The sequence below is a fragment of the Nomascus leucogenys genome, chromosome 7b (genome assembly GCF_006542625.1).
Source record: "Nomascus leucogenys isolate Asia chromosome 7b, Asia_NLE_v1, whole genome shotgun sequence".
Lineage (NCBI taxonomy): Eukaryota > Metazoa > Chordata > Mammalia > Primates > Hylobatidae > Nomascus > Nomascus leucogenys.
Genome location: NC_044387.1, coordinates 46356455 through 46383768, shown reverse-complemented (window position 1 = coordinate 46383768; position 27314 = coordinate 46356455). Strand labels below are relative to the sequence as shown.

Below are 27314 nucleotides of genomic sequence, written 5' to 3'. Positions count from 1 at the left end.
CAAAGGGCCCCCCAGTGAGTCTCGGACCCTCTGGGGACATTAATTTGACTCTGACTATGCACTGGTGCTGGGCTGGGCCTTCTATGTGGGTCTCGTGAGCAGACGTAGGAAGCATGACTTGCCTGCTGGCCGACACCAAGTCTGGACACCAAGACTCAGGGAGTAGTCACCAATCCCAGGTCCCTCGGCCTGACACAGGCTGCTGGTTCTGAGCCCCACGTGCCCCAGCCAGGTGAGGAGAGCCCATGGGGCTGCCTCAACAGAGACCAGCGTTTGCTCCCTTTCTCTCTAGATGAGAAGGGCCAGGCTGCCCCAAGCCCCTGGCATGTGTGTGCCAGGTGCAGGTCCCTAGAGTCAGAGCCCAGCACGACCAAAGAAGGGCGGGTGGGGGTGCAGGTGCTGGGAGTATGCTGGGGGGAGGTCTGGCTGCTGGGTTTAGGGGGGCAAGGAGCTGAGCCAGGGAGACAGGACTCTGCTGGGAGAGCCCTCTAGGGTCACTCTGTGAAGAACCCAGAGGCCACAGCAGGAGGCAACCCCCCCAGCCTCTAAGCTCGGTGGTGAGGAGGGCCCCCTTCCCCGTGGCTGCTGAAACAGCTCCACCCTGACTCCCCGCTGTGCTAGCCCTCAGTCAGTAACAGGAACCATGATAATCATATCACATCCCAGGTCTCCCTGCATGTACTTGTTCCGGCCTCCTAACCCCAAGCCAGGGGCTCTTGCTGTTTCATCGACAGGTTAGAGCACTGGGGTGCTGGGAATGGGGTGTCCCAGTGGTCTAACTGCTCACTGCATACCCCAACTTTAGAGTACTTAGGGCCTGGCCATGGAACACAGAGGGCTCTATACCTCCTGAGGCTAAGTAGGGGCCGGAGCCCAGTCTGAGGATAATGGCCAGCAGAGAAAATGAGGCTCCTAGGTCAGCCTCTAAGCTGCAGGCAGAGCTCTGGGCCTCCTCCTGGGGCTGACCCACCAGTGCATGCAATGAACACTGTGGCAGGGTTAGGCATGGTGCAGGCAAACCCCTGAAGTGTCTCTAGGCAGACCAAGGAGCTGCCCAGAACAGACCCCATCCAGCTGCCTGGGCCCTGAGGGCTCAGTGGAGGGTGCTGTTCTGAGTGTTGGGCTGTGTCCTGCCCACTCTTCACATGGTGCCTAGCACACCCAAGTGGGACTTCCAGCCCAACCTGGGGTCCCATTTTCCTTTCCTCCCCAGGAGCCCCAGCAAATCTTGCAATAAGCGAGTGCATGCTGGCTTGTGGTCCACCAGGACCCACTGATTATTTTCCCACTTGGCAATTTTCACCCTTCCCAAGTCACTAGGCTGTTACCTGGAGGACCAGCTGTTGCCAGGCCATTGGCAGGGGCTGCCTACCACCCATGCCACCACTGACCATGCCAGGCTGCTGGGCACGCTCCAGCTGCAGGGTAACATGGCGCCGCTCCTGCTCCAGTGCCCGTGTCAGCCTCTCGAAGCGGGCCTCCTGCTCCTTCACTGAGGCCAGGATGCTGGCGGCCGAGTGCACATTGCAGTCCTCCATGACCAGAGCGCCCGCCAGCTGCAGGCAAAGCAGAGTAAGCTCAGTGGGGTGGGGCACAGCCTGGCAAGGCCATCATGGGCCCCTGCCCGCCCCACTCACAGACCATACAACTCACTCCCAGACCAGAGCATCCAGCCCTCTAGAGGGAAGCACACAGATTAAATTCTAAATTAAAAGCCATTAATCCGAGGCTGGCCGGAAGCAGCCAGCTCACTCCCCATGGGTCACGGGACTCTGACCTGGCTCCTCCGCTTCCTGCTAGGCCTAGCAGAAACATGGACCGTGGGCGGCTTGGAGCCCACTGGGAAGGGCAGGAAGAGCTCATTAGAGCTTCCTACCTCCCGGGCCCTCTGCCGCCCATAGCACATGCCAGCCCACCCTCCATTTCACAGGGCCACCCCACTCCCATCTCACAGAGGCAGATGCCAGGGCCAAGAAAGGGTGGGGGACCATTTGTAGCCACACAGCTGGTGTGGCATGGCCAGTGTGGCCAGCAAGCAGGGAGTGAGAAGCTGCTCCACTGATGGGTGCCCAAGACCCCAAGGCAGGCGCAGGTGACCATAGCCTGAGAGCTCCCGGCAACACTGGTCTGCAGACCAGCAGTCCAGCCTCCACTCATATCCACATTGGCCAGGAACAAGAGTGGTGCCTGCTACACGTGACAGAGTAAAAACTGAGGACAAGCCTGGTTGAGGTTCTGGCTGGGACTGCATGAAGTTAGAGACCATAAGCCTGAAGTGGCTGGTGTGTGTGATGCCTTATCCAGAAAAGGGCAGGGGCCAGGCATCTGAGGCCAGGCACAGGGTGGGATTGGGCCTGCTGGGCCCAGCCCAGTGTTGCCCCTCAGGGCCCCAGAGCCCCAGGGGAGCAGGCGGGGGCCATGAGGGCTTGGCAGCTGCAGAGACAAACCAGCACTTTCCCTCCCAGCTTGCCCCCTGGCTGCCCAGCATGTTTGTTTTTCATGGGTAAAAAGAAGCAGGAAAAGTATGCGGAGCTCAGATCCAGGCTCACCGCAGTGGGCAGGGCATAGCCACAAGGCCACACTGCCCGGAGCACAGTGAGCATGGCCGGGTGCCCAGGGCTGCTCAGGCATCCTCCTGGCCAGTCCCGCCAGCCCACTGAGGCCAACTCCGCTGGATCCCTTGCCCTTGCACCAATATAGGGCCCTCCATGGGGAGGACACGCACTGCAGGTGACATCCCCAGAGCGTCAGCACTGCTGCTCACTGGTCTGGATGGAGCCAGCTGCAAGGACAGAGCCCCCAAGAGGAAAAGCAGTGCTGAGCTCAGCTGTGCCAGTGCTGGCTGGGCCAGCAACACGGTGCGGGGACATGGGTGCACCTCACAGGTGAAGAGACACTGTGGAGCCCAGCCCCACCGACAGCTGGAAAACAGGCCCAGCAAGGGCGAGAGACCAGTGCAGGCCCCCAAAGCTGCTCTCCATTTCCCCAGCACCTGTCCCACAAATGAAACTGTCAACACAACCTTTCAGGGAAGCCAGCATGAGTGGAGGAGCTGTTTTAAGCCAGCCACAGAATAGAAGGCGGCAGGGAGAGCTGGGGGCTGCTGCCCGAGACTGAGGTGCAGACTGGGTGCTCCAGCAAAGGGATAAACAGCACTGCACACCCAGAGCATGGTCACACAGCTCTTCTCTACACACCTGATGCTGTCTACCCACAGGCCCCAGACCCACCAACACAGGGGAGCCTTGTGCACGAATGGACTGAACCTAGTGCTAGGCCCGAGGTGGGAATGGTAGGGTATTCCCCCTGGCAGGGCCAGGGCCATGTCACTCGAGCCCTCAGCCCAGTCCTGGCTGCAGCACCAGCCCATCTCAGCCGAACCTCGGAATCAAGGGACAGAAGGGAATGGGACGCTGCCCTGGATGGCAACAATCAGGACCACAGGGCAGCCATTGGCCTCGCAGACCTGGGGTGGCTTACTTCCCTCCCTGTGCAGAAACATGGACTCTTGCCTACACCACACACCCCACCCCCCATCTAGCAGGACCAGGCTTGGGCTGCAGACCCTGCGGACAGCTTCCCTGACCTAAGCCCCTCCAGCACACCCTGGCTCTGGGGTCTAAAGATGCCCACCCTAAAGGGGGCCCACTGGCTCTGGCTGAGGGCTCAGTACTCCAAGGCCACAGTGGGAAGGTGACCAAACCCCACAATGACCTTCTCATTGCCGAACTTGGCTTGATTGGTGCAAAACGATCATGTGTCTCCCTGGAGACATCCAGAAACACTGGCCAGTGTTGGGGGGAGAGTCTGGCAGCCATGCTCAGGAGAGCAGAGAAGTCAGTGCTGGGCCTGTGCCATCTGCCCCAGCTGCAGGGTGCATCCTGCATTTGCCCTGGGGGGAAGCGCCCTGGGCCCGCAGATCATGGCCTTGGCATCTCGGGTGTCTCACGAGCAACCCGGGATACGCTCCAGGCAGAGCACAGAAGGCCCAGGCCCACTCCCCTGACATGGTGGCCTCTGGCCTATGACAGGAGCCCATGTGGATACAAGGGATCCTGGCCCAGAAACAAAGAGGGCTGCTTTTCAGATGATAACGCAAAATGCTGTTTTTATATTCAAGTAATAAATATACGATGTCAAGGAAAGCAAAATGTGCATGGATTCTTAAGATCGATGGGGCCTGAGTGGATGCTGGGCAGAGTGGGCACCCGATTTGCTTTTGCTAGAGCCCAGGAGGGCCCTGGGGGCAGGCTGGGAAGCGGGACACTGCAGGGACCTTGGCTGTCCTCTCCAGCCAATGCCACCTTGGCCTCCCCTAACCTGGGAAGGGCCCAGCACTGCCTTGTCGGGTGGACCCGTCACGACCCCCCACTCAAAACACAGCAACCAGCTTCACGCCCAACTCTGAGGAGGCCACTTCTTGCCAAACATGCTGGCCCCAGGAGTTTACTTAGCAGCAAGGCAGGAATGACACTGCACAGCCCACGAGTGACCAGACTTGAGGACCATGTGAACAACACCATGTTCCAACCAGAAAACATCAGGAACTGAAGAGGGGCTGGAAAGGTCAGGGCTAAACTGAAACTCTGAAAAATAAACTGCAAAACAAAAGTGACGACCCAGCCCCAACCCAGCCCCAGCCACAATGGACATTGGCCACGTACCCGAGGGAGTCCAGGACCAGGACGAGAGCCTCCAGGTGCTCTCACAGGACGAACCGCTGGGCAAGCAGGTGGCCCGAGGAGAGAAGCATGGCAGGAGAAGAGGGTGGCCCCAGGCACACAGCCCATGGGAGACTAGAGGGAGGGCAAGCAAAGGAGAGACCGGGAAGGATGGACAGACAGATGGATACAGGGATGGATGGGGGATGGATGAATGAATGGAGGGTGGCTGGGGCAGTGGTGGAGGATGGACAGAGGGATGGACAGATTGATGGAAGGGTCAGGGGATGGTGGGGGATGGACAGAGATTAATGGATGGGTGGGGGATGGACAGATGGATGAATGAACGGGTGGGGGGATGGTGAAAGATGAACATATAGATGAATGAATGGATGGGTGGGTGGGGGGATGTTGGGAGATGGACATATAGATGAATGGATGGATGGGTAGGCGGGGGGATGGTGGAGGATGAACAAATAGATGAATGGATGGATGTGTGGGTGGGAGGATGGTGGAGTATGAACATATAGATGAATGGATGGATGGGCGGGGGGGGATGGTGGGAGATGGACATATAGATGAATGGATGGGTGGGTGGGTAGGAGGATGGTAGGGGATGGACAGAGAGAGAAACAGATGGATAGATGGGAGGATGGTGGGAGATGGACGGATGAACAGATGGATGGGTGGGTGGGGGGATGGTGGAGGATGGACAGACGGATGGACAGATTGGGGAATGAGGGGTATGGACAGACAGATGGGTGAATGGATAGGGAGGTGGGTGAAGTCATAGAAGGGTAGACAGCTAGATGGATGATTGGATGGGTTTATAGATGAATGGATGGATGAGTAATAGACAGATTTGTAGGTGGGTGGCTGGAGGGATGGGAGAAGAGGAGGCCAGATAGAAGGGGGTGTAACTGAGTGAGTGAACAAGTATGTGGACAGGAGGCTAGTAGGTGGTTACATAAGAAAATGAGGGGAGATGGGAGGATGGGTGAATGGTGGCTAGTTGGATGGGAAGGTGGCTGGATGGATACAGGGGGTGGTAGAGGGATAAAATGATGATGGAAGAATGTGTAGGACGGTGGGCAGATGGGATGCTGAAGGCTAGGTGGATGGAGGAGTGGATGAAGGAGAAAATAGAGTGGGATGCATGAATGGAAGGGTGGGTGGGCTGTGTAGGGGCCGGTGGGCAGGAAGGAAGTGCTGGAACCTCACTAAGTGAGGAAAGCCCCGGCCTGCAAACCCTCTGGGGCAAACCACGGTCAACACACACTGTCAGGAACATGAAGCCATGGTGAGGAACCTGAGGGTGGAAGCTAAATCCTTTCCCTGAAACCAAAGCTGACATTTGACGACATCTTGCCGACCCAGACATTCCTCCTCGGGAGTGCAGCCAGAGCCTTGTCCGGAAAATGAAATTATGGGGCCCGAGTCCAATGTGGGTTGAGGAATTAGAGGAATTTCCGAAGGGTCAGGCCAGTGAAGGGTGGCAGGCGGGGCCTGGCTCCCATCCTGACCCCTTGCCAGCTGTCTACCAGAACACAGCCAGGGCTGCGCTGGCCCCCGTGAGGGGAGAGAGGGGACGGATGACCATTGAGCCTCCTCCCACACCCCCTTTCCCCTCCACCCATCCCTACAAGGAGGAAATGATGCCAAAGTGCCCTGGCAGGAGTTGGACCCAGGCCCAGCACCCACCTTCTGCCTGGGAGGACATCCTGGGAGCTGCCAGCACAGAGACTTGCTCACCCCCCTAGCTGGCCAGGCCTTGTGGGGGCCCCATGTTTATCCTGTTGCCCTACTGTGGTCAGATGGTACCCAAAGCCTTGCGGGTAGCTTCTGGCCAAGCCCACTGGCCGGGCACTGTACTCAAGCTGGGACAGGGCCAGAGCCAGGGGCCTGGGGTGTGGGGTTCACAGGGCGGAGTCCATGTCCATCTGTGCCAAGGCCAGGACCACAGTCCCTTGCAGACTGTGTTGGGTCCAGGGTGCCTGGGCTGGGGATGACTGTTCTCAGCCTCTAAGCAGCAGAAAGAACACCCGAGGAAAGATGCACAAGCGTGACTTTGTGAGAATGAAACTTTCTGTATATCCAAAAAAAAAAAAAAAAAGGGCCACACAGTGTGGTCATGTTTTTCAAAGAACTGACACCATTTAGAGCAACACATGTAGTGAGCGTTTTGATGAAATGACGGATGCCAGCGTTACTCACAGACCATGACTCCAGCACGGTGAGGCTGGTGTGGGGTGTGCAGGACCCATCACACTAGGCTCTCCACTTCTGTGCATTTGTAATTTTCCATAATGGAAGAAGCAGCCACAAAGAAAATGAAAAGACAATCGACATGTTGGCATCAAGTATTTGTAACATACAACAACAAAGTGGCATCCTCAGCCCATTAGGTGCTCTCATAGGCTGCTCCAGAGTCCCACAGTCCTGCCCCTGCCAGGCTACCACTCCTCGAAGCACGGGCCGCTGGCATAATCAGAATCTCAGTAGGAAATGGACAAACCAGATACCCTCCCCACCAGGCAGGCGAGTGAAAGCAGAGGCCAGGGACTAATCTCCCCAGGGGCCAGGGTGGTGCCCACTGTCAGAGGGCCATAATCAGATTCAGCCTGGAAATTTGATTACCCCAGCAGAGGCTGCGAGCCAGGCTGGATGAGACGCCATCGGGGGTTGGGTAGAGGGACAGAGATAGCTCCCCAGGCTGTCCACATGCTCACTCAGTGGCACCTGCTGATCATGTGAGGGACCACTCCCATGTCCAGGGAGAATACTCAGAAAGGGCCTCTTCCCACGCTGCTTCTGCCCTGCACTAATGCAGTGCCCAAGGTCAAAGGTGGCCAAGACCAAAGCTACACTGGTCAGCCCCTGGGGGCCTGCTGGAAGGGAGGTCCAGGGGGACTAGGGGCTGTGTGGGGCTGATATGGAAGCTGGGGGTCTGGTCAAGGCAGGGACACTGCTGGGGGCCAGGGAGCTGGGCAGCCTAAGGTTAGGACAAGGGCTGGCTCTAGTGGCCAAACGAGCCCAGTGACTACAGGCAGGATGTGACAGGTGAGCAGGCGGGGCAGGCAAGTGTCCCAGCAACTGTTCCTCCTCTGTGGGAGGCATGAGCCACAGGGAGCCACTGCTGGAGGTCCCTAAAGGGTCTGGGCTTAAGACTCCCAATCCAGCAGGTCATAGACACCTGCTCCCTGTGCCAACAGCAGCATCCTTTAAGTCTCCTTGGTCCCCTGAGACCTGCCTCTCCATGAGGAGACATGAGATGGAGCGGAAAGGAGTCCTCCAGGTCCCAATTCAAAACAGCCCCCAATGCCCTTCCTGTGCCCGACCCAGACTCTAGCTGCAGCTGCAGCAGTAGGTGGTCCTGCAGACTCCAAGCCGTGGAGCAGTGGCAGTGAGGGGCCACATTATCTGGGCTCCCTGCTGCAGCCTGCCCAGGGCACCACCAAGGGCTCAAAGGCCGGGAAGCTCCAGGGAGAGGGCTGCAGGAGCTGCCAGCGCATTGTCTTCTCCCCTGCACACTCAGCGTCTTCTCCCCTGCACACTCAGCCCACCCACTCCGCCCCCAATGATGAGCATGAAGTCTGTAGGGGTGTGGAGAGGTGTAGTGCCCTACTAAGTGGGCCGGACATTGGTGGCGGTGGCTGGCCCATTGCCTCCATGCCTTCCCGGGAGGGGCACCCACCCTGCAAGGTGCAGTGTGGCTCATGCCCTGCCTTAGGGAGGGCAGGCACAGTGGAGGCAGAGGTGGGGTGTAACAAGACCCAGACATGAAGCTGAGCCCCGTCCTCTGTACTCTGGGGTGGGCACAGGGACCAAAGCATCCCTGAGGAGGGAACTGACAGGGTTCACAGCTAGGCTGGGATCAGAGGCAGACACCACAGGGCCTAGGAGCCCTGCCCTACCACGCCCTATGGCCCCACTGAGGCACTGTAGGGGATAGCTGTCCACCAGGCTGAGGGGCCCCAGCGGGCAGGTGCAGCAGTCACCACGCTGGCCACCAGCCTGAGCGCACAGGGCCCTCAGCCTGCAACGCCCTTTCCCCCGCCGGAAGACAGGGGGTAGACCCCTTCTTCCCAGCCCCTGTATCACCATGGCAACACCCAGGCTTCTCCTGAGGGACAGAGCCTCTTTGTGGTGACACAAAGCCCCTTTGAGGGGAGGTGGGGTGCAGCCCCTGGGGGGTAAAGCAGGGCCCGCCGGCCCAGCTCCCCCCCCCAGGTTTCACAGCCAAGGAAGCTGAGGTAGGAGAGCCTTGAGGTTAGGCCAGCCCACCCCAGCTGCCCACCCAGAAGGGTCTCCGGATGGATGAGCCGGACAGCCCTGGAGGCCAGGCTGAGGCTAGGCAGAGACAGCACCGAGAAGCCTCTCTGCAGGAGCTGGGGGGTTCCCGCTTTCCCCCGTTGTTTTGACAAAGAACACACTCTGCTTAGATAAGTGAAAACAGCACTGGCAGGGGAGCTCCCACCGGTCAGGAAATGCCCAGGATGGCTGCAGGAGCAGTGCCTGGTGGGAGATGGGGGCAGGAAGTCCTCCGTGGGAGGGCAGGCAGGGGTCGTGAGACGGCAGGTCAGACAGTGGGAGGTCTGGCACCAGGTGTGTTGAGAGGACTGGCCCCGGCATCCGGGCCCCACCCAGTTTACTGTCCTCTCACTTCTCTGGCCTCAGCCTCCGTCTTCACCTACCCGCCCAGGGGAAAATGTCGCCGGCCTTGCTGCAGCCACAACTCTGGGACAGGCCAGAGTTGGATAACAGGGAACCTCACCCACCATGGCTTGGCTTATTCCAGGGCTGGGGAAATGGAACCCTGAGGATGATGTGGGTCCCTGGCACAGTGACAGCATGGCTGTCCCATCCATGTTACAGCCCCACAGCCAGGGAGGCAGAGGAAGCCAGGCCACATTTCCCCAGACTCCCAGCCCTGGAGCCCCTCCTGTACTGGCCTGAGAGTCCCTGCCCCCACCCCCACCCCTCTACCCACTGACTGCTGCTGACCAGGCACCTGGCAGCTCCCTGCATGCGGGCACTCTGCCTAGAGGCCCTCCCCAGTTGACCTCACTCTGACCCACAGCAGCTTTGCTAACTAAGCCCCTGGGGTGGGTCACTGGCCCCCTGCGGCAGCACCAGGAGGCGCTAGCCCAGGGAGAGATCCATCCTTTTGTAGGCAAATCTACCCGACTACTAGGGAGTGAGGCCAAGGGCTGCCCCCACACGGCAGTGCCTGGGTCAGCAAGCACTTGCTGCACCCCCAATGGAGGCCCTCACCACACCCCTCCCAACCTGGCCTTCCCCACTGGCATCCCACTCTCTGCTGACACCTGCAGGCACAGGGGTGGGGGTTGGGACCCTCCAGCTGCCGTGGCGGGGAGTGGCCATAGGGTGGTTGCTGTGGTGGACATAGGCCATGTGGTTCAGAATGGATCAGAGGAAGGTGTGGGTGAGAGAATAAGTCTGGGGTGACCGCAGGGATCAGGCCTGGGTGGCTGGTGGGAAGGGCCGGGACCCTAAGTGGGAGGGTGCAAAGGGAGTCTCTGAGGCTGGAGAGGCTGAGGGACCACTAGATGCATGAAGTTTTGGAAGAAAGGGGTTCAGGCTGGAGACAGAACCACTGGCAGCTTCAGCCTGTGAAGCCGAGAGATAAGACAGGTGCAAGCCCCAGTGCCTCCTCCAAAGGACCCTCCCCGACCTTCTAGAACAGGGGGACAAAGTCACTTTCCCAGTCATCATCTTCCCTGCACTGGAAGGGGCAGAACCAGGACCCAGCACTGAGAGGTGAGCCTCAGGAAGGAGGCAGTGCTGCCATCCCTTGGGGACAACAGCCTGTCCCCTGAAAGTCCCAAAACCCTTGGGAAAGGTGCTCCTCACTGTACCCTTCTCCCACCCAGCACATCAGAGGAGCCAGTGGTGTGAGATCTTGACCCAGCATGAAGTAGAGTCCACCCTCTCATATGTAGGGAGGTTCCACGTCCCCTTTGGTCTGCCCTTGCCCCAGGGTCCTCTGTGGCCTCTGGCCAGCGCTGGCTGCTCCCAGGGTGCCTGGGGTACAGTCCATCCCTCCCAGAGCCTGAGCTGGACGCTGGCCTTGCCGCTCCCAACCCGCTCCTCTGCTGGGACCAGCTCCACTCTGGAGTGCCCATGGCAACAGGCCTAGACACCAACCTCCAGCAAGTACGCAAAGTCCTGCCTTTCATATGCAAGCAACGCAGAGGGCCAGGCAGGGGGCTGCACCACCCCATCCAGGGCAGATTCCAGGCCGTGCAGCCTCCCATCTGGCTCCCACCCCCACATACCAGGAGAGCCTCAGGACTTGACTGTGTGTCCAGTCCCCGCCACAAAGAGGTGGGAGAAGTGCTGACAGTTTGGGGCCCTCCTCAAAGCCACCTACACATGTGTGCAGCCACCCACACTGCTACAGTGTGAATGTTAGTGTCCCCCAAATTCACGTTAAAACCTAATCTCCAATGTGACAGTATTAAGAGGTAGGGCCTTTAGGAGGTGATTAGTGCCCTTATATGATCAGTGTCCTTATCAAAGTGGCCCTTGGGGGCTGGTTTACCCCTTCCGCCACGAGATGACACACAAAAAGTGCCATCTATGAACAGCCCTCATCAGACATGGAATCTGCTGGTGCCTCGATCTTGGACTTACCAGCCTCCAGCACTGTGAATAGTATGTTTCTGTTGTTTATAAAGGACTCCATCTAAGGTATTTGGTGGCAGAGCACGAATGAACTAAGACACACACAGACACACACATAAGCACATCCACGCACAGGGACCCACAGCTGCCCCACAGGCACACGCACCAGCAGGCACACTCGTCCACACCCACGTGGCTGCTGCTTATCCCACCTAGAAGTCCTGACAGGCCCTTTGGGGAGTGGGGGACATCTTGGCTCCTGGTGAGGATCAGCATGCTAGACAGACCCCGTTCCTGTCTTGGACACCGGGAAAGGCAGACCCCCTCCGAGACCCCTGAGGCCAGGTCAAGCCTGCCCCTAACACCACAATCTGCAGGACCCCCTGCCTCTGATCCCATATGAGGTTCCTCTGAGACAGGCGGGAGTGGCTGGGCCTGCAGACCCCGAGCTTGCACAGACCCACCTGCAGGGACAAGTACACCTTACAGCAGCCTAGTGCCCAGGGAAGACCCTTCCACCATGGGAAGACTCAGGAAGCCGCTTCCCGCTGAGTCACATTTAGTGCATTTCTTAGGAAACAGCTGGTATGTGCCCTAGAAGGTTAAAGACGGTGTTCAACTCCACTGGCCACAGACCACAATGAAAAGGAGCTGCTGGCCGGGCATGATGGCTCACACCTGTAATCCCAGCACTTTGGGAGGACAAGGCGGGCGGATCACCTGAGGTCGGGAGTTCAAGACCTGCCTGACCAACATGGAGAAACCCCATCTCTACTAAAAATACAAACAAAATTAGCTGGGCGTGGTGGTGCGTGCCTGTAATCCCAGCTACTCAGGACTGAGGCTGAGGCAGGAGGCAGAGGTTGCGGTGAGCCAGGATCATGCCACTGCACTCCAGCCTGGGCAACAAAAGCAAAACTCCGTCTAAAAAAAGAAAGAAAGAAAGAAAGAAAGAGAGAGAGAGAGAGAGAGAGAGAGAAAGAAAGAAAGAAAGAAAGAAAAGGAGCTGCTATAAATAATGAGGATCCCATGGAGATTTAAAGAAAATCCCGGCAGAGGCAGTAAACAGCAGACTGCAGAAAACACATAGTGTAAGGCTGGAGAAAGTACACTAAGATGGTCCTCCCAACCCCAACAGCAAACAGGAGAGATGACAAGAGGATGGTAGGAGCCACAGAAGACAGAGCCCAGGGCTAAACTTCCACATGACAGGAATTCCCAGAGGGAGAATGACAGACAGTGCTCTTCCAACCACAGAAAAACGGCCAGAAACCACCTTAACAGGAGTACATCCAACGGGGCTGTCAGCGTCGGGGCTGGAATCTGAGTTAGGGTATGAGCTTTCTGTCCAGAAAAGAAGCCCAGGAAGTCATGGATGTGTCTATCTCTGGCTTTTACAATTCAGTCTCATTTCCTCTGGCTCCTAAATGCGCTGTGTCCACTTCAAGGTGCAGGGAGGAGGGTGCCCAGCTCTGACCTGCGGGCTGTGCTGAAGCCTGGGCCTCTCTCTGCACCAGGCCGTCTGCAGGCCTGCAGGGGCCGCATGCTGTCCCTCTGTAAATGTCAGCCTCAACACGCTGCTGCCTGCTCCCTGGCTCCCGTCTCTCACAGCTCAGATGCTGTTTTATGATAAAAAAGAGCTGACAGCTTTGTTAAAACAAACAAACGCCTCTCCTCTTTACTTGAGATCTTTTACAAAGTTAACATTGCTCTGAAACCCCATAAGGAAAAATTATAGTAAGGTTTCTGGATTTTCAGAGGCAGCAAACTCATCTTACCTAGAGCCCTGGACTACCCAGAGAAGTAGTTTTAAGAACCAAAAGAAGAGAAGAATTTGGGAGTCCATGAGGCCTGTATAACCCAAGGGATCCTGTGCTTGCACTGCTGGGATTCAAACTTGGGGGCTGCCACCACCACAAGTTTGTGAGAAGCCCACAGCCTGCGCATGAAGATTGTGTCAAGGGAATAGCAGCTGCTGATGTGTGGAATTGATTTTTTCAGCAAGGGCCTGCGATTCTGAATGCATTAAGGCAGCTCCAGTTGTCTGTAGCAGTCCTCTGTCAGCTGCCCATTGGAAGCATTTTTACTGGCTCAGGAAATTCATGGGTCTGTGGACTGATGACTCCAGCAGATTAGGTACGAATCCAAGAACCACAAAACAAAAATCTAACGAAGCCAAACAACAACCAAACAATAAAACAGAACAAAAGAAAACTCAATTTGTTTTCCTTTTCTTTGTATAACATTAAAGTAACAAGATGGTAACAGACTACCATAAACAATTATGCACCAACAAATTAGATAACCTAGAAGAAATGGAAAAATTTCCTAGAAACACACAACCTACTAAGACTGAATCATGAAGAAATAGAAAACATTGATTAGATTTACAACTAGCAACAAAACTGAATCAGTAATCAAAAAACCTCCAGCAAAGTAAAGCCCAGGACCAGATGGCTTCACCGGTGTATTCTACCAAACATTCAAGTAATTTTAACACCAATCGTCCTCAAACTTTTCCCAAAAATAAAGAGGAAGGAGGGCTGGGCGCGGTGGCTCACACTTGTAATCCCAGCACTTTGGGAGGCCGAGGCGGGCAGATCACAAGGTCAGGAGATCGAGACCACGGTGAAACCCCGTCTCTACTAAAAATACAAAAAATTAGCCGGGCGTGGTGGCGGGCACCTGTAGTCCCAGCTACTCAGAGAGGCTGAGGCAGGAGAATGGCGTGAACCCGGGAGGCGGAGCTTGCAGTGAGCCGAGATTGCACCACTGCACGCCAGCCTGGGCAACAGAACGAGGCTCCGTCTCAAAAAAAAAAAAATAAATAAATAAATAAATAAATAAAGAGGAAGGAACACTTCCTAATTCATTTTATGAGGTCAGCCTTACCCTAATACCAAAGCCAGGAAAAGACACTACAAGAAAAGAAAACCACAGGCCAATAACCCTTATGAATACTGAAACAAAAATTCTCAAAACAAACAAACACTAGCAAACCAAATTCAGCTGCATTTTACGAGAATTATAAACCTAACCAAGTGGGATTTTACTCCTGGAATGCAAGGATTGTTCCATGTACAAAAATCAATCAATGTAATACACCACAGTAATAGAATAAAGGACAAAAATTATAATCATGTCAAATGATGCAGGAAAAACATTTAACAAAATTCGATAGTCTGTCATGATAAAAACACTCAAACTAGGAAAAGAAGGAAACTTTCTCAACATGATGAAAGCTATATATGAAAAGCCCATAACATCATACTTAATGGTGAAAGACTGAAAGCTTTTCTCCTAAGATCATAAACAAGACAAAGATGGATGTTTTGACCACTTCCATTCAACGTAGTACCAGAAGTTTTAGACAGAGTAATTAGGCAAGAAAAAGAAATAAAAGACATCCAAATTAGAAAGAAAGAAGAAAAACTATCTCTGTTCATAGACAACATAACCTTATATAAAACCATAAAGATTCTATATGCATTTTTAAAAAACTCTATTAGATGTAAAAAATGAAATCAGCAAAGGTGCAGGATAAAAAATGAATACCCAGAAATCAGTTGCATTTCTATATATGAACAATGAACAACTGGAAAGGGAAATTTTAAAAACTATTCCACTTACAATACCATTAAAAAGAATAGAATACATAGTACTAAACTTAAGAAACTTAAGATCTGTACACTGAAAACTATAAAACATTACCAAGAAAAATTAAAGAAGACCTAAATCAGTGGAAAGATATCCCATGTTCATGGCTAGGAAGATTTACCACTGTTATAATGATGATACTACTGAAAGGGATCTACAAATTCAGTGCAATTCCTATTAAAATCCCAATGATGGCCAGGCATAGTAGCACGTATCTGTAGTCCTAGCCACTCAGAGGCTGAGGCTAAAGAACTGCTTGAACCCAGGGGTTCAAGGCCGCAGTAAGCTAGGATCACACCATTGCATTCCAGCCTAGATGACAGAACAAGACCTGTCAAAAGAAAAGAAAAGAAAAGAAAAAAAAACCCCAATGACATTGTTTGCAGAAACAGAGAAATTTATCATAAGATTTATATCGATCTTTAAGGAGCCCAAAGAGCCAAAACAATCTGGAAAAAGAACAATGTTTAAGCACTCACACTTCTTGATTTCAAAACTTACTACAAAGCTATAGCAATCAAAATAGTGTGGTATTAGCATAAGGACAGACACACAGACCAATGGAACAGAATACAGAGCCCAGAAACAAACCCTCATGAATACGGTCAAATGACCTTCAACAAAGGTGCCAAGACCATTCATTAGGGAAATGATGGTCTTTTCAACAAATGATGGAACTGGATACACACATGTAAATGAATGAACTCACACCCTTGCCTTATTACATATACAAAAATTAACTCAAAATAGATGGAAGATCTAAACATAAGACCTCAGATTATAAAACTCTTAGAAGAAAATATAGGGGAAAGTCTTCATGACACTGGATTTGGCAATGATATCTTGGATAAGACACCAAAAACACAAGCAATAGAAGTAAAAATAAATTGTACTACATCCAAATTTAAAATGTCTGTTCATCAAAGGACACAATCAATATAGTGAAAAAGCAACCAACAGAATGGGAGAAAAGATTTGTAAATCATATATCTGAAAAGGAATTCATATCCAGAATATGTAAAGAACTCCCAAAACTTAACAACAGCAAAAAAGCAAATAATCCAATTCAAAAATGAGTAGAGTTGAACTGACATTTCTCCAAAGATATATAAATGGCCAACAAGCATGTTAAAAAAATTTGCTCAACACTTCTATCATTAGGGAAGCACAAATCAAGGCTGCAATGAAATATCACCTTACACGCATTAGGATGGCTATTCTAAAAAAAAAATAAAAAAGTGTTGGCAGGGATACGGACAAATTAAGACCCTTATGCACTGCTGGTGGGAATGTAAGATCAATATGGCAGTTCCTCAAAAAATTAAAAATAGAATTACCATATGGTCCAGCAATCAGAAAATTCTGCATTATGTATCTAAAAGAATTGAGGCCGGGCGTGGTGGCTCACACCTGTAATCCTAGCACTTTGGGAGGCCCAGGCGGGTGGATCACAAGGTCAGGAGATTGAGACCATCCTGGCTAAAACGGTGAAACTCTGTCTCTACTAAAAACACAAAAAAATTAGCCGGGCGTGGTGGCGGGCGCCTGTAGTCCCAGCTACTCGTGAACCCGGGAGGCAGAGCTTGCAGTGAGCCAAGATCGTGCCATTGCACTCCAGCCTGGGTGACAGGGCGAGACTCCGTCTCAAAAAAAAAAAAAAAAAAAAAGAATTGAAAGCAGAGTCTCCAAGAGATATGTGTACAATCACATTCACAGCAGCATTATTCACAATAGCCAAAAAGGGGAAGCAACCCAAGCGTCCACCAGTGGATAAATGGATAAACAAAATGTGGTATAGATACACAATGGAATATCACGCAGCAAATTCTGACATACGCTATTCTCACGATGCTAGGTGAAATAAGCCAGTCACAAAAAGACAGATACTGTGAGATTCTATTTATATAAGGCATCTAAAGTAGTCAAACAATAGGAAAAGTAGAAGCACTTCAAGAAAGGGGCAAATGGGGAGTTTTCTAATGGGTACAGAGTTTCTATTTTGCAAGAATAAAAAAAAGTTCTGAAATTGGTTGTACAGCAATGTGAACAAACAACACTACTGAATTGTACACTTGAAAATGGTTAAGATAGTAAATTTTGTTATGTGTATTCTACCATAATTAAAAATTAAAATTAAAAAAGAGGCTCACTGGCCGGGCGTGGTGGCTCATGCCTATAATCCCAGCACTTTAGGAGACCAAGGCAGGTGGATCACGAGGTCAGGAGATCGAGACCATCCTGGCTAACATGGTGAAACCCCGTCTCTACTAAAAGTACAAAAAAATTAGCCAGGCATGGTGGCAGGCGCCTGTAGTCCCAGCTACTTGGGAGGCTGAGGCAGGAGAATGGCGTGAACCCGGGAGGCGGAGCTTGCAGTGAGCCGAGATCGCGCCACTGCACTCCAGCCTGGGTAGCAGAGTGAGACTCTGTCTCAAAAAAAAAAAAGAAAAAAAGAGGCTCCCTCACATAATAAGAAATTGCGTAATACCCTTTTATTTATTTATTTTTTGAGACGGAGTCTTGCCCTGTCGCCAGGCTAGAGTGCAGTGGCGTGATCTCGGCTCACTGCAACCTCCGCCTCCTGGGTTCAAGTGATTCTCTTGCCTCAGCCTCCCGAGTAGCTGGGACTACAGGCGCGTGCCACCATGCCTAGCTAATTTTTGTATTTTTAGTAGAGATGGGGTTTCACCATGTTGACCAGGATGGTCTTGATGTCTTGACCTCGTGATCCGCCTGCCTCAGCCTCCCAAAGTGCTGGGATTACAAGCATGAGCCACCGCGCCTGGCCTATATATAAATAGTGTATCAAAGGTAAAAATTTAAGGCTGGGTGCGGGGGCTCACACCTGTAACCCCAGCACTTTGGGAGGCCAAGGCAAGTGGATTGCTGGGGCCCAGAAGTTTGAGACCAACCTGTGCAACATGGCACAACCCTGTCTGTACAAAAAATACAAAAATCAGCCAGGCATGGCTGAGCACAGTGGCTCACACCTGTAATCCCAGCACTTTGGACTTTGGGAGGCCGAGGCGGGTGGATCACTTGAGCTCAGGAATTCGAGACCAGCCTGGCCAACATGGCGAAACCCCGTCTCTACTAAAAATACAAAAAAAATTAGCCAGGCATGGTGATGGGCGCCTGTAGTCCCAGCTACTAGGGGGGCTGAGGCAGGAAGGTCGCTTGAACCCAGGAGGCAGAGATTGCAGTGAGCCAAGATTGTGCCACTGCACTCCAGCCTAGGCAACAGAGTGAGACTCCATCTCCATAAAAAAAAAAAGAGAGAGAAAAATTAGCCAGGCATGGTGGTGTGCACCTGTAGTCCCAGCTACTTGAGAGAGGCTGAGGTAGGAGGATCACTGGGGCCTGGGAGGTCGAGCCTGCAGTGAGCTGTAATCATGCTACTGAACTTCAGCTTGGGTGACAGAGTGAGACCCTGTCTCATAAAATAAAAATAAAAATAAAAATTTAAGAATACAGAATTGGCTGTTTAGAAACAGTGAAAAAATATACTCCCGCATCATACCTTAAAATGTATGGGTTATGGTCAGAATTGTACTCAGAGGCAAATTAATAGCCTTAAACCATTTAATTATCAAACAATAAAGAATGAATATGCGTAAACTAGGCCCCAAACAAAAATTCCCATTGAAATGACTAAGAAAATATGGAAGTTAAGGGAATAAAAATTGTACCTATCACTGACTACCTTTCACAAGCCAGAAAGAAATTTTCAACAGACATTGTTCAGAGAGGACAGGACCAGAAGATACAGAAAATTAACCTGTGAGCCCAGGATCACACTGTCAAGTTGCCTGTTGTGCTCTCAGGCCTCTGTCTGGGTGGAGATTTACAAAAATCTAAACCTTCCCCTGCCTCTACAGCTGAAACTGACCCAAGTCAGAGAGAGAAACCACCTGGGCTTCGGCTGGGTGACAGGCCAGGGCAGGGGCAGCAGCCAGCACAGCACCTGACACATAGCAGGTGCTTGAGTTGCTTCTGCTGCATGAAGAAAGCAAGGATGAGCAGCCAGAGAACAGTGCACTGGCCAGCAAAGCATCGTAGCTCCTGTGCGCAGACCAGCCTGAAGAATCAGAGCTGGGCCATACGCTGAAGGCAATTTGTCCAGGAAATTGAAGAAGTGTCATGAGAAGGACTGCCCTGGGGCTCCAGAGGCTCAGGAGGTGCTGCCTTGGTGAGGCCATCGCTGCATCTAGAGTGATCAGGGAGTGCGCCACCCTAGCACTCTGCAGAGTCCAAGGTGGGGGTGGGCAAGGAGCAAGGATGGTGGTGTCCCAGGGACTGATGGCTTTTATCCTGAAGGGGATGGGGAGATTCATGGGAGGAAGTCATAAACATTTGCTGAAGGAGTGGGCAAGAAAACCAGGCTCAGCGCAGGAGCTTCCAAGGCCCTGGCGGAAGAAGCCCTGACCAGTTGCAGAGGAAGGGACAGGGGACACTGCCCCACTCCTACCCAGTCCCTTCCCTCACTGCCCAAGCCTACTGTCCTCAGATCTGGAGGACACTCCTCCTGCCCTACCAAAGGGGCAGTGGCTCTGGGAGGTCATCACTATCGGTGGGTGATATAGTTTGAATATTTGTCCCTGCCCAAATCTCACATTGAAATGTAATCCCCAATGCTGGAGGTGGGGCCTGGTGGGAGATGACTGGATCATGGGGGCAGATTTCTCATGAATGGTTTCACGCCATCCTCTTGGTGCTGTCCTTGTGATAGTGAGTGAATTCTCACGAGATCTGGCTGTGTAAAAGTGTGTGGCACCTCCCCTCCTCTCTCTCTCGCTCCTGTTTTCACCATGTGAAATGACTGCTCTCGCTTCCCCTTCCACCAGGACTGGAAGCTTCCTGAGGCCTCCCCGGAAGCTGATGTTGGAGCTATGCTCCCTGTACAGCCTGCAGAACTGTGAGCCAATTAAACCTCTTTTCTTTATAAATTACCCAGTCTCAGGTACTTCTTTATAGCAACGAAAGAAGAGCCTAATACAGTGGGGGTGGAGAGGCTCCAAGTAAGCAGGGCAGGACAGGTGGGTTTAGGGTTGGGGAAGACCACCAGGAGTAAGGGGACCATGCCAGCCTACGGACTGGACCTCGAGACCCAGGGCTCCCCAAGACACAAAGCTGTCAGCCTCGGTCACTGGGTCACACGGAGCCTCCTTCCTTGCACCACACTCGGGCCTGCCTACACCCACCCCCAGCAACACTGAACCTCTGGAAGACCCTGGCTCTGCAAAGACAAATGTCTGTGAACATGAAGCCTTAATTTAAAATTAACCAATGCCTCTGTTTCGAAGGTTTGGTAAATAAATGTCTGGAATTCTTTCTTCAAACACAAATAACTGAATTAGTCTCATTACAAACAATAGCTCCCTGCAGATGGGCAAATGCCATAGAAATGTCACCAAAAAGCCTGGAAAATGGAGGGTGTGCTTGCCTGGGGCTGGGCTGGCTGGCTGAGCCTCGGTTTCCCCAGTATAAGACCCTCCCCTCCCACATGTTCTGAGGCCCTGGAGGAAGATGGGTCTCATCCAAGTCCCTGGCCCCAATCGAGTCTGGGCTTCAGCAGGTAGAGCAGTTGGGTTGGGGGAGCTCCAGCTGAGAGGAGGTGGAACCAGGTGGGGTCCTGACCATGCCCTGTCCTCTCCAGGGCCCTAGATGGGTTGCCAGCCCTCCCGGGAGGCAATAAGACCCCGTTGTCCCCAGGCAGGGGGACAGAGGTGAGGCTTACAGTCTCTGCTCACTGACTGGAGGACCTGGGGCCAGTGTGTTCAGAAGGCCCCTCCCCAGCAACCTCAGTTCCCAGAAGGTGCCAGGTGCAGTCAGGGTGCTTAGAACATAGGCCGGATACAGTGGCTCACGCCTGTAATCCCAGCACTTTGGGAGGCCAAGGCAGGCAAATCACCAGGTCAGGAGTTCGAGACCAGCCTGGCCAACATGGTGAAACCCGATCTCTACTAAAAATACCAAAAATTAGGCTGGGCGCAGTGGATCACACCTGTAACTCCAACACTTTGGGAGGCCGAGGCCGGTGGATCACCTGAGGTCGGGAGTTCGAAACCAGCCTGACGAACATGGTGAAACCCCGTCTCTACTAAATACACACACATACACACACAAATTAGCTGGGCATGGTGGCTCATGCCTGTAATCCCAGCTACTTGGGAGGCTGAGGCAGGAGAATCGCTTGAACCTGGGAGGCGGAGGTTGCGGTGACCTGAGATTGCGCCATTGCACTCCAGCCAGGGCAACAAGAGTGAAACTCCTCGAAAAAAAAAAAAAAAGAAGAAAAAGAAAAAATTAGCCCACTGTGGTGGCACATGCCTGTATTCTCAGCTACTCAGGAGGCTGAGACAGAAGAATCACTTGAACCTGGGAGGTGGAGGCTGCAGTGAGCTGAGATCACGCCACTGCACTCCAGCGCAGGCAACAGAGTGAGACTTTGTCTCAAAAAAAAAAAAAGAGGGGTGTCATTCTTCTCCCCTCCATTCCTGGGCCCTGGCTCCAGGCCCCCAACCACCTCCTGCTGACCTCAATTCTCCTGCACCCCAACTCCTCCTGTACCCAACCCGGAACCCCATCCCAAATCTCCCTGTCCCCTACCTCCTCCCGAATCCTTCTTCTCCCTCCTCCTACTCCCCTCAGGGCTGTCAGGCCTTCTCAACAGGGTCCCCAGAGCCCCACCCTTCTCTGTGCTGGGAGACCAGGTAGCCAATGGCATGTTGCAAAGGGCACAGCTGATCCCCTCCACAGAGCCCTGGCGCCCGCACCTGCACAGGGGCCTGTAACCGGAGGTGGGGGGGAGCTAAGGTGCACCAGCTGTGTGCACAGGAGGCTCAGCGCTGTGTGCACAGGAGGCTCAGCCCTGTGTGCCCTCTTCACAACCAGGATCCAGCAATGCCCTTGCTGCAGGTCCCAGAGCCCTGCCTGGGAGGTGATCATCTGCAGGAGTGCTGGCATCCCCAGGCACCAACCCCCACAGGGACCAGGCTGGGGTGAGAAAGGGCACAGGATTGAGGGGGAGCAGAGGCTGAGTGAGAAGCTCCCACACCTACTGTGCGAGGTGCTGGAGGCAGGCTCAGTGGGGACCAGCTCCAGGCCCAGGATAGCCTGGATCCCATAGCAGACCAGGAACTGTGTCACCTCACATCCCCGCTGGAGGATCTGGGCTCCTAATTCACAGATAAGGAGCCATGCACAGGGTAGAGGCACCTCATGGAAGGGGCGGATCCCTGAACTGTCTGTCTTCCCAGTGGGGGGTCTATCTTCAGTGCAGAGCCCTGGGCGGGCGCTGCCTGCAGAAGGTGAGAGTGGCTGTCTCTCTGGAGAGGGGCTGCTGTGGCCCCTTCCTTCAGCTGCTCCCTGAGGCCTTGGTGTCCCTGGTGTCTGATCATCCCACCAAGGCTCTGCCCCCAGCACACACACATCTTCTGCCCCACCAGGACCTCAAGGCCAAGCCCAAGTTGTTCAAATACAGAAAAGCCACTCTGGGCATAAAATGTTTGTTGCTGCAGCCCTGATGGTGGAGAAAAGCTGGAAACAGCGTGAACATCCAGGATGGGAGGCGTCTCCTGAACATGCCTGGGAGAAGAGCAAGGCCGGAGGGGAAGGAGCCGGGGTGCCAGGGGAGAGGCAAGCCCAGTGCAGTGGGACACCATGGGTATGACAACAGAGGGCGCTGATGGGCAGTGCCAGGGGCACAGGACCGTGGCACATATCACACTTAGAAAGCACACATCGGGGAGGGTGGGGGAGGTCAGGTGTGCTGGGCTATGGACCTGCAACAGGCATGAGTTTTTGTTCCTCCTTTACTGTGTTTTCTATATTTTCTATAAACAAGCACATATTGCTTCATTATTTAAAGGGCTGGGCACGATGGCGTACACCTGTAATCCCAGCACTTTGGGAGGCCGAGGCGGGCAGGTCACTTGGGGCTAGAAGTTTGAGACCAGCCTGGCCAACATGGCAAAACCCCATCTCTACTAAAAATACAAAAATTAGCCAGGTGTGGTGGCACGTGCCTGTAGTCCCAGCTACTCAGGTGGCTGAGGCATGAAAATCACTTGAACCTGGGAGGCAGAGGTTGCAGTGAGCCGAGATTGCACCACTGCACTCCAGCCTGAGCGACAGAGCGAGACTCTGTCTCAAAAACAAAAAGCGGGGGTGCTGGCACCACAGTCACCTGGCCTCTGCCACTCGGTGTCTTGGCCTCTCCCTGGCTCTCAGCCTCTCGGGCACACTGAGGGGATCCTGGCCCAGCGGATACAGGAAACACGTCTGTAGCACTGCAAAGGTCTCAACTCCAGGCCTGGGGTGGGTGGTGGAGCCTCTGAGGAGGGGGATGCTGCCTAGTGAAGGGTGGGCCTTGTTGGGGTGAGACCTCTCCACCTATGTGGTCCCTGACTGCTCAGTGGCCTGGCCTCACTTTTTTCACGTGTATACTCACTGGCCCTCCAGGCACTATGGGCCCCCTGGATGGGCCCTGGGGGCACCCAGCACCTCCCCCCAGGGCACACAGCAAAGGCCCTGGGGAGGACTGGGAAGATGGGGTTGGTAGCCATCTCTGCAGCCTCATTAGCTTGCAAAATGCAGAGAGCAGCAAGTAAATTCAAACGTGTAAATGGCCTAATTAGAATTTCAGGATGAGTAAAAATATTTTAAAAAGAGAAAGTTTAACTAAAGGCATATTTCAAATACTGAACTTACCAACTGCAAAATGGTCAACCTGGCAAGAGGGGCCAGAGGGGAGGGGGTTTGGGGCGCCCAGCCCCCATCTTCCCCAGCCTCACACCATATAGCTGTCCCCACGTCCTCTGCCAGGCAAGTGAGAGAAGTCTCAGGCTCCCCAAATCTGAGCTAAGGTGGGGCACTCCCATAGGAACACCCCCACTGCATTGGACCTGACTCAAAGGATGCCCTCCGCTGAGAGTCAGGCACCCAGCCTGAGTCCACGGAGGCTTCAGAAACAGCCAGAGCCAACTGCAGCCAGTGGGACAGGGGAGGCCCAAGGAGGGGCCAGAGAGGCAGGGCCAGAGAGGCAAGCCCAGGGGCCTGGGACGCTCCAGGGAGGACAGGGATGAGGTGGGAGCTGGGGTAGACACAGGGGATGAAATGCACCAAACAGCCACCACACTGCGGCCTGTGGACAGCTCAGCAGAGCCCCTGAGCACAGCACGGCCAGGGCCTTTGCTGGTGGCCTGGGCACTGCAGGCCTCCCCAGGCTGACCCCACAGCACAACCTCACCACCAGCCACGAGTCATCCTGAACAAGGGGTGGCACAGCAGGGGTGGCTGGCCAGTCTACACCAGGCTCTCCAGCCACGAAGGTAAAGTCCTCGTGCAGCAGCCAGATCACCGACCACCACCCGCCCACCAGCCTGAGGCTGGGACACAAGGAGGACACACATGAGCCCCTGGTCTGGCGGTGCCTCTGTCAGAGGCATGTGAACCAGAACAACTCCATCTTGAATAGGAGCTGGGTAAAATGAGGCTGAAACCTACCAGGATGCCTTCCCAGACAATTAAGGCATTCTAAGTCACAGGATAAGATAAGAAGTCGGCACAAAATATAGGTCATAAAGACCTTGCTGATAAAACAGGGTGCAGTAAATGAGCCGGCAAAAACCTACCAAAACCAAAATGGCCACGAGAGTGACCTCTGGTTGTCCTCACTGCTACTCCCCACTAGCACCATGACAGTTTACAAATGCCATGGCAATGTCAGGAAGTTACTCTGTGTAGTCTAAAAAGGGGAGGCATGAATAATCCACTACTTGTTTAGCACATCATCAAAAACTAACCATAAAAATGGGCAACCAGCAGCCCTTGGATCTGCTGTCTGTGGAGTAGCCATTCTTTTATTCCTTTACTTTCTTAATAAACTTGCTTTCACTTTGCACTGTGGACTTACCCTGAATTCTTTCTTGTGCGAGATCTAAGAACCCTCTCTTGGGGTTTGGATCAGGACCCCTTTCCTGTAACAACTCTGTCTCGGGTCACGAGGATACCAGAGCCCACGACCCTCGAGGATGAGGCCAGTCCTCCCAGCCGCCTGGGCAAGGGAAACCCCCCTGCTTCCCCATGAAAGGCCACGTGAGCTGACATCAGGAGAGTCACACCCCTCACCACAGGCTGGCTCAGGGGCTGTGGGCCCCGGGGCCCCAGCAGCGTCCCCAACCTTAGTCAGCATACAGCATCAAAAGGCCAGGCACCCAGAGAGGGCCAGGTGGCAGTGGGGGCTTCTGAGGGTCCCACCACAGTGGGGGCCCAGGCCTTATTCTCAGGAAACGGGTCCCAGGCACACCACAACCCTCGCAGGGGAGCTGGCCTGCTCCAGCAGTGCCAGCTCAGAGGGAGTCCCATAGATGTCCCAGGGAGGAGAAACCACACACACCTGCAGAGAACAATCACACACACACCCAGAGGCACACACAGGATATTTGGATGCCTGCCAGCAGACCAACAGCCAGGAGGCCCCCCCACCCCGACCTTTACAACACCGGCAACCACAAACCCTAAGACACGAGGGCGTTGGGGCATTTCCAATTTCTAATGACAGAAGACACTAGTCAAGAAACAGTTCGGGCCGAGCGTGTGGCTCACACCTGTAATCCCAGCACTTTGGGAGGCCGAGGCAGGAGGAACACCTGAGGTCAGGAGTTCGACACCAGCCTGGACATAGTGAAACCCCATCTCTACTAAAAAAGAAAAAATTACAAAAATTAGCTAGTGATGGTGGCAGGCACCTGTAATCCCAGCTACTCGGGAGGTTGAGGCAGGAGAATTGCTTGAACGTGGGAGGTGAAGGTTGCAGTGAGCTGAGAATGCGCCACTGCACCCCAATCTGGGTGACAGGGCGAGACTCCGTCTCAAAACAAACAAACAAAAAGGAAACAGTTCAGATGCAGCTGTAAAAACGAAGTTAAATCCTTGCTGCCCATTTACATCAGAATAAATACTGGTTGGTGCTACGGGCTGAACGTGTCCTCCAAAGTTCACGTGTTGGAAACTTAATTCCCAACGCCAACAGTGTTGACGGTGGGACCTCTAAGAGGTGTTTAGGTCACAAGGGCTCTGCCACATGAATGGATTAATTCCGTTACTGTGGGAGTGGATCTGTTATCTTGGGAGCAGGTTACTGATAAAAGAATGGGTTCCGCCTCCTTCAGCGCTCTCTCACCTGTGCTCCTGCCCTTCTGCCACCTCCTGGGGGATGCAGCAACAAAGAAGGCCCTCGCCAGATGTGGCCCCTCAATCCTGGACTTCCCCGTCTCCAGAATTGTTAGAAATAAGTCTTTGTTTTTCAGGAATTAGCCAGTCTCAGGTATTCTGATACAGCAGCACAAAATGGACTAAGACAGACTGATTAAATCCTGTGTACAAAACTAAAGTAAAAATACCTTCTAGAAGAAAAGACAGGTGCATCTTTATCTGGTTACATGCTAGAGAGAGCTGACAACACAGAGAGATGGAATATCTAAAAATGGGGAAAAATCCAACAGACTTCACCACAAAATATGAAACATTTTTGACATCAAAATGATCATAAACAAAAACTAAAAGGGTGAGAAAAATGTGCAGTAGGCAGAAGAGGAGTGAAGAATTAATATATTTAATATATAAAGACTCATACAATGGCTGAGAAACACATCAAAACCCAAGAGAAAGCCTGTCATGGGGGCCAGGCGGCCGCAGGAGATGAAGCTGTAACCCCCTGCAGGCACACGGCGGCTGATGGAGGCCAGGCTGGTGCTGGTCTCTGAGAGGACACCACTGCTGGCCAGCTATGGGAAAGGGCAGGGCATCTGTGTCCCCACCAGCCCTTCTCACTCAGGCCTGGTCTCAGTGTGCACCACCCCATCACACCCTCCCAACTCCCCCTCCTAAGGGAGCCATGCTACTCATCCACAGTTGGCCACTGGTTTCTCTGTGTGTTGCAGATCTCCTCAACCAGGCTGGGAGCTCCTCAGGGGCAGGGCCGGGCCTGGCCTGTGATGCCCAGGACCCAGCATGAGGCTGGGTGAGTGGATGCTGAGTGTGGTGACACATGGGTGTTTACATCAGCCCCTGTCCCAGCTGAGCCCTGAGGCTCCCTCCCCAGCTCCTTCCCGCTGTGGACAGGACCACAACCCAGGGCCCAGCAGAGCAGGCAACCACAAGCCAGGGCCCAGGTTGCCCAGGCCAGAGCAGAGATGGCACAAATGCCATCACCCATCGCACCAGTGCCCAGGGCAGACATGAAAAACCAATTACCACAGCAGACAGGAGTAAACAATCACCACATTCCAGATAGGTAGGACAGGAGATGGGGAAAGGCAGAGAAAGAGGCACAGAGAAGGCCAC

At 53.5% G+C, this 27314-nt stretch overlaps 1 protein-coding gene across 5 annotated transcripts in view; it reads right to left on the bottom strand.

The window, feature by feature from the left end:
• ARVCF (ARVCF delta catenin family member) overlaps nt 1-27314 on the bottom strand; it is a 54607-nt gene that overhangs the window by 19285 nt on the left and 8008 nt on the right. For 4 of the 5 annotated variants that reach the window (XM_030815820.1, XM_030815819.1, XM_030815823.1 and 1 more), the window contains exon 3: nt 1329-1556. The exons of the other annotated variant lie outside the window; for it this stretch is intronic. In XM_030815820.1, the coding sequence (XP_030671680.1) occupies nt 1329-1538 (210 nt within the window). In that variant the 5' untranslated portion in view covers nt 1539-1556. The remainder of the gene's footprint in view (nt 1-1328; nt 1557-27314) is intronic. 5 annotated transcript variants of the gene reach the window in all.